General features: G+C 61.1%; 1 protein-coding gene across 1 annotated transcript; it reads right to left on the bottom strand.

Moving 5' to 3' along the window:
* Window positions 1-1391: 1391 nt before the first annotated feature.
* Window positions 1392-5727, bottom strand: HOXA10 (homeobox A10). The gene is made up of 2 exons (XM_028525587.2): window positions 4239-5727; window positions 1392-3010 (listed from the first exon to the last, which is right to left on the bottom strand). The coding sequence occupies exons 1-2, from the start codon at window positions 5215-5217 to the stop codon at window positions 2736-2738; spliced, it is 1254 nt and encodes a 417-aa protein (XP_028381388.1). The 5' UTR covers window positions 5218-5727; the 3' UTR covers window positions 1392-2735.
* Between the last annotated feature and the right edge of the window lie 1186 nt (window positions 5728-6913).

Below are 6913 nucleotides of genomic sequence, written 5' to 3'. Positions count from 1 at the left end.
CCAGGAGCAGGGGAGGCCCAGGATGGAAGTGTGCGCCCCTGACCTTGAATGGCCCGGGGCCCAGAATTCCTACCACGCCCCCCGGCGTCCGCTAAGGCGCAGCTAACCTGACTGTACCTGCTTGGGGCCAGGTGGGGAAGAGGGTGAGGCCAGCAGCCTGGCAGAGCGCTGAGAAGGAGGCAGGGGCGAGGCTCCTACGCGGGAAAGGCCGAGCTTGCCACCGCAGGTCTGGCACGACCGGAGCCTGGACGCCCCGCCCGGCCCGGCCCCCGCGCACACAGGTACCTGGAGACGATTTCAACTGAAGTAATGAAGGCAGTGTCGTGCTGTCGAGAGAAAGGTGGATCCCAACAACAGGAAACTACCTAAATCACCGACCAGTTCTGGTGCTGCACGCGCGGGGCTGCCTTGCCCGCCGCCGCCGCCGCCGTCCCTGCCGCCGCCGCCAGAGGAGGACCCGGGGATCGCGCCCGGCGCGGCCCCTCGCCAGTCCGCGCCCGCGCTGCCACCGAGCGACCCGGGCTGCCGCTAGGGCAGCACGGACGGGGAAGCCTCCGGCCCCTGTAAGGTAAACCTGGGAGAGGGAGGGGAGGAAGGTAAAGGAGAGAGAGGAAGAAAGAAGGGAGGAGGCGCGACGAGAGAACGAGCCGCGTTCCGCCGGTTTCCCAAAGCGCGCAGCTCCGCCAGCCGACGCCGAGCGGCGGCAGCGCCGGGGCGACTCGGAAGCGCCGGGGACAGCCCCGAGCCCGGCGCCCGGTCTGGTCTCGGCCTCCCGCGCTCGCTCCTCGCCGCTCGCTCTCCCCCTCTCTCCCTCCCCGCCAGGCAGCCAGCCGGGGCGCGCGCTCCCGCGCCCCCTCCCCCTACCGTCGCCCCCCCCCCACCTCCCGCGAGCAGGAAACGCGTGGCCCCGCGGAGGGCGACCAGGTGGGGGAGGCTGTGCTGGGGGAGGGGGCGTCCAGGCGGCGGGGTCGCTATCTACTACGTAACCGCTGCCGCGGGCGCTGGCGAGGCGCTGTGGGCCTCAGCCTTGCTCCCTGGATTCCTAGATTGGGGGTCATCGAGGACCAGGGGACCCACAAAATAACCAGTCTCCCCGGGGCTCCCGAAAGAAATCCTGTTTGACTTCCCCTATGAAGCTCCTCTCGCGACTGAAACCACCGGTCCAAGACAGCCACAATCCAGATATACTAGCAAGTCATAAACTGAACAAAAGCCGACAAACCTTACGGCACCAGGGCTATACGGCCCAGACAAATTACGACTGTCTAGGTAATATTTAAATAGATGCCTCAAGTAATTGCAGGGGGAGCGGGCTAGTCGTCCTGTTGTAAAAGGGGTGGACGGGATAAAGTGGAAGGTGAAGATAAGAAGTCCAAAAAAAAAAAAAGAGGTAAAATTAAAAAGCTTCATTCCACAGCTTTTATTCTTCTATAAGAACATAAACATCGTCTTTTTTTTCCACGCACAGCAGCATTACAATATTAATTTATTCTGATTTAAGATTAGAATAGAGCTAGAACTAACATTTATAATAACGATAGAATGCATTTGCATAAAACAAGATTGGCGATTTTTTCATAATAATAGACATTTATACAGATTTGCATTTATAGTTTTTTTTCTTTTTCTGCACCTACAGGTCTGACCCTTTTATGCATGTAACTTCACAGTATAAAGGAAACCAGACAAATGTCTCCCTTCTCTAATCTATTCCGCTTGCCCCAGCCCTCCTCGGCTTCCACGAATTTTGGGGAAGAAAAAAAGAAGAAGAAAAAAGTGGAGGGGGGGGACCCTCCTCAGGACCGGGAGAATTGTGGTGTGCTTGTTGTGTTACCAGTGGCAACAATTATTTTATGACAAAAATCCACTAAGTCCACATGTATAAACTAAACGACATCAGATTATTTGTCTACTATTTTCCAGAGGATATGGAAATTCAGAGAGAAGGGAAATAATTGATGCCCACGATGCAAGACCTTACACAAACTGGAAGAGGGGTTTGCCTGTCATGGTCATTCTTTTTTTTTTTTCTTTTAAAGCTGGGATGTCTTACAAAGAAAGGAAACATTTTACCTTTCTGACCCTCTCAATGCTCCAATCAGCCAAAATCAAGCCCTTTTGCCAACCTGTATGCCCATAAGCCCTTCTCTCTGCCAAGAAAGGAAGAAAGAGAGAAAGGAAGAAAGAGAGAAAGGAAGAAACCTAGGGCCCGCATCCCCTGATTAAACACAGCCCAGCACACCAGGCTGGCCAGCCCTGTGGCGGCTCCTTGCACCACCGACCTCAGGCCAGACACCTCAGCGCCTACAAGGCGTCCTGGGCCTTCCGGCTAGGTTTCCCGGCCCCCCCCCCAACCCCCCACAGGAAACCAGCTCCCCCAGGAGGACAGGGGCCACCTCGAGCAGTGGGACACTGAGACAGCAAGCCATCCCAGTTCACCCCTTGACACTCAGGACAATATTCATCTACATAGAATTTTAGAGCGATATGGCTTTTTCCCCCAGAAAACGACAAGTAAACCAGCACCTAGCAAACAGACTGAGAAACAAAAAGCCAGAACAAACCAGCCCTGCACAGACGTGGCCGGCGAGGTGGGAGGGAGCAGTGGGGCTGCCGCACAGGTGCGGGGTCCTGGGCAGAGGCCGGAGACAGAGGGCGGAGGACGGCTCTCTGGAAGCGGAAAACAAAACAAGAACAGAAACACAAACACACACACGGCGTGGCCTGGAGCTTCATCAGGAAAAATTAAAGTTGGCCGTGAGCTCCCGAATCCGGTTTTCTCGGTTCATTTTCTTCAGTTTCATCCTGCGGTTCTGAAACCAGATTTTGACTTGTCTGTCCGTGAGGTGGACGCTGCGGCTGATCTCTAGGCGCCGCTCTCGAGTAAGGTACATGTTGAACAGAAACTCCTTCTCCAGCTCCAGCGTCTGGTGCTTCGTGTAGGGGCAACGCTTCTTCCGGCCGCTCTTTGCCGTGAGCCAGTTGGCTGCGTTTTCGCCTTTGGTATTGCCTAGCGTTTAAGGGAATAAGGAGGGGAAGGTTAAATCCGGGCTGTGTGGGCCGACGACAGAGGTGAATTTGGGCTGCCTCTGCCACAAGAGGCATGCCCTAAGTCATCCACAGAGGTATGCCCCCCCCCCCTTTATCTTGCAGGTCCAGGAAGCAGGTTCCTCCAAGAGGCTTGTGCAAAATCCAGCGGACTTTCCATCTACGCCTACCCTCCCAATTTACGTTTTCCTCTGCTTTTTTCCCCCAAACACCTGTCTTAGCACAAAGCTGCCAGGTGCTTGCAGAATGCAAGGCCCCCGGAAGGCCGGCCTCTATACCTTGAACTTAACGCCTTGCTTTTTCTTTGCTTCTCGCCCCAAGGCAGGCAAGCATGTCCCGCAGCAGCGCCCCCGGGCTGGGGGCCGCGGTGCTTACTCCGAACGGGAGTGGGCAGCGTGGCTGGGTCTCACCGCGGCCCCCTCACTGCCCGAGGCCGGATGAGGAAAGGGAGCAGGGCAGCGTGGGGACACGGGGAAGGCACAAAACAACCGATTCGGGGTCAAGGGCCTGGCGCTGTCAGGTCTCTTCATGAGCCCGAGACGGTGCAGGCCCGGCGATTCTGGGCTCCAGGGGAAGCGAAAAGGCCCCTCTCGGATCTCGGCTCAGGGCCCCGGCGTCCGGGCCGGATATGCCTTTTCTTCTACCCGCAACCAGGATTCCCGCCCCTCCAGCAACTTTGAAAAAAAAGCATGGGGGATCGTAAACTCGAACTTCGCCGGTTAATGGGCTTATTTATTGGTGCTGGCGGCTGCTTATTTTGGATGCCTTACAAACATCCACACTATCTGCGGGCCGAGCCACTTTCCCTCCCTCCCCTCCCCCCGCGTGGGCCGCGCCTCGCAGACTGGGCCCAGACCACGGCTCTGGGTGCTCGGGCCCACGGAGAAGCACATGCACGAGAGGGGGCTGCTCGCCGGTGTCCTCGCCCCCAGCCGGGGTGAGCTGAGGCCAGTGCGGAGGACGACGTCTTGGTGTGCGGCGCTACACTGCACATGAATTTTTACTACGTCCCCACGCCCAAATATTAAAAAGCAAGTTCACAAGGTCAGCCTGCCGGCGGCTCGGGCCAAGGCCGGCCGGCTGCTGCGCGGACTCCTGGTCTGGTTCTCTGCTCTTTCCCTTCTCGGGGTCGGCCTGCCTGCCTGCCTGCCTGCCCGCCTGACTGCGGCCCTTGAGCGCACCCCGCTTACCCCGGGAGTCCTTCTCGGGCGAGGCTTTGCTGCTCTCGGAAGGGGCCGGGGAGAGCTCCTCGGCGGCCGAGGACGACGCGTGCGCCTCCTCGTCGCCCTGCGAGCCCCCGCCGCCGCCACCGCAAGTCAGCGTGGGGGGCGGCGGCGAATCGAGGGCTCGCTCCTTCCGGGCCGCATCCGCCGAGCCGGAGGCGAGCACGGGTGGCGGGTCGAAGCCGCGCCCAGGGGGCTGAGAGGGGAACGGGCCGGCGCCGAGATGCTGCGCCCCGCCGCCGCCGCCGCCGTAGCCCTTGGCCGTGCCATAGGCCTGAGACAGGCGGAAGTAGCCGGGCACGGGCACCCCGCTGGAGGTGCCCAGGGCGCAACCGTCGGGCGGCGGGCCCCTCGGGAAGGGGGTCAGGTCGGCTGCGGCGGCCGAGCCTTTGGGGCATTTGTCCGCCGAGTCGTAGAGGCAGTAGGAGCTCTCCTCTTTGATGTTCTGCGCGAAAGAGCACGAAGTGGCCTGCGGCGGGGGTTGGGGTGGCTGCGGCGGGGGCGGCGGCGGCTGTTGCTGGGGTTGCTGCGGTGGCGGCGGCCCCTCGGGCGGCTCCATCCGGCAGGACCGGGGCGCATCGAGCCATAGGTCTATGGGCGCGGGCGCGTAGTTGTGCGCCCCGGGACCCAGGGCCCCGCCGCCGCCGCCGCCTCCGCCGCCGCTGCCGCCTGGCGACGCCGCCTCATTACGCTTGCCTCCCAGAGCCGGGAAGAGCCCGCAGCTCTGCAGCCCGTAGGGCAGGTCGGCGGCGGGCGGCAGGTAGACCCCGCTGTGGGCGAAGTAGCCGCCGCCGCCCCCTGCGCCGCCGCCGCCGCCGCCAGCCTCGACTCTGCCGGAGCTGATGAGCGAGTCGACCAAAAAAGAGTTCGCGGCGGGGCTCTCCGAGCATGACATTGTTGTGGGATAATTTGGCGAAGGGAGCAGATAGCCCTTTCTGGCTGACATTTCTTGTGCAAAACATGCTGAATACGATTAGCAATCCCCCCGCATCGCGGCGGGCGCCTGCAGCCAATCCTGAGCCAGAGTTCCTGCGCGACCACTCCCAGTTTGATTTCGTAGGCGTGGGGCAGCTCTCGGAGGGCGCCCTCCGAGCCCGCGATTGATATAAATAAGTAATCTGTATTGATGGCCCTCGAGACGCACACCCGATAATCAGCCCAAAGGCCAGGAACTGTGGGGGCTGCCCCAATGTGGATGGAGATCGGGGGCCTGGCCTGTGCGCTCGCCTAGTCCCTGCCCGGACGTGAACCGTCTTTCAGGGTCTGTCTGAAGGGTCCTTTGGGCCCCGTACTATTAACAAGTGGGGTGTTTATGGTGTGCGCCCAGGTCCGCCTTGGGTGCTCCCTTCCTTACGTTAGAATCTGCCAGTAGCCCTCCGTGCTCTCTAAACACTAAGGGGTCCTCTCAGGGCCTCGAGCTCTTCCCATTCAGCCCTGGAGCTGTCTCCCCAAAGTGGCGGACCTGGTCCTCCAGCTACCAGGGCCCTCAGAAATCCAGAGTGAACTGGAAGCTGACCGTTGCCATTTCTTCTTCGCATCCCCTCCCCCAAATGCAATGCCCTGTCCTGTCCACCCCCCTACACACTCGCCTGCCAGTCTGTCCATCTAGGTAGGACCTGGGCCTCTGGTGTGCTCACCCGGCTTGCCTGCCCGAGGCCGTTGGCGGGCTGGTATGAATGGGGGTTATGGAAGCAGCTGGCAGCCTGAAAGAGTCCCCCACCCTTACTCTGAGGCCAGCGCCAGGTCTGGGCACCCCACCGCCAGTCCTCCTGCCGGGCTCCACGCTCCAAGTCCTTTCAGGGAAGTGAAGGGACATGGGTCTGGGAGGTGGTTGGCTCGCCCCGAGGTGAAGACCTGAAGGGGAGACCCTGGGAAGAGGGGTGGCCCACAGACACCTCTGACACAGTCTCCTTGAGTTCCCCTTTTAGCCTGGGCACCTGCACGCTCCTGGAGGCCACGACAAGAACCAGTGTCGCCACACTCCTGCCTCTCCGTCCCCACCCCTCTTCCCTCCTCCCCTCCAACCCCGGCGCTGGGGCAGCCCTCACTCCCGCGGTTTTGTGCATTTTAACGAGGCCCGCCGTGAGGAAATCCGTTCCCTGCGAGGCCGGGCTGGGCTCCTGGCCCAGTTATAGGAACCTTTGGAGGCCGGGGCGTCCTTCGTCCGCGGCGGTAGAGACGCGTTCTAAGTCAACTGGAAATGGCCGGCCTAAGGCGCTAGCCCCCAAGTGTGGGCCTCATACGCGTCTCAGGAAATTCGACCTTTTCCGGCCGGATTCAGTGGAGCCCAGGAGGTCGCGGCCTTGCCCCTGGCCTGCGGGCTACAGCGCTCCAGGACGCCCCAGGCCTGCCCGCCCCACCAGCTCGAGCCCCTGCAGAGGCCTTGACTGGCGCTGCTGCACGCGGGGATCCCAGGCCGCCAGCCGCTCAGGCTTCTTTCTGCTCGGAGGGGAAAGGCCCTTGCATCCCGAAAGGTTTCCCAGAATTCGGCCTTCTTCCTCCCAGTATAAACCGAACCAAGTCGGAGGGGAAAGCAGAGCCCGAGAGAGCTCAGGGATAGCGCACGGGAGAGCAGGAGGCCGAAGCCGGGCGGTGGCTTCTGAGATGCCAGCAGTTGCGGTCTCTGCCGGCTCCAGCAGCTC

This window comes from Phyllostomus discolor, chromosome 10 (assembly GCF_004126475.2).
Source record: "Phyllostomus discolor isolate MPI-MPIP mPhyDis1 chromosome 10, mPhyDis1.pri.v3, whole genome shotgun sequence".
NCBI lineage: Eukaryota > Metazoa > Chordata > Mammalia > Chiroptera > Phyllostomidae > Phyllostomus > Phyllostomus discolor.
The sequence above is the reverse complement of the archived record's forward strand: the minus strand, read 5'-3'. Positions and strand labels throughout refer to the sequence as shown.

Bases quoted from the DNA above. Each gene is read 5' to 3' on its own strand.
- HOXA10 (XM_028525587.2), bottom strand. From the start codon at position 5,217: ATGTCAGCCAGAAAGGGCTATCTGCTCCCTTCGCCAAATTATCCCACA. The intron at 3,011-4,238 runs GTAAGCGGGGTG...CTTAAACGCTAG, and splicing joins GCCCGAGAAGGACTCCCGGG to GCAATACCAAAGGCGAAAAC.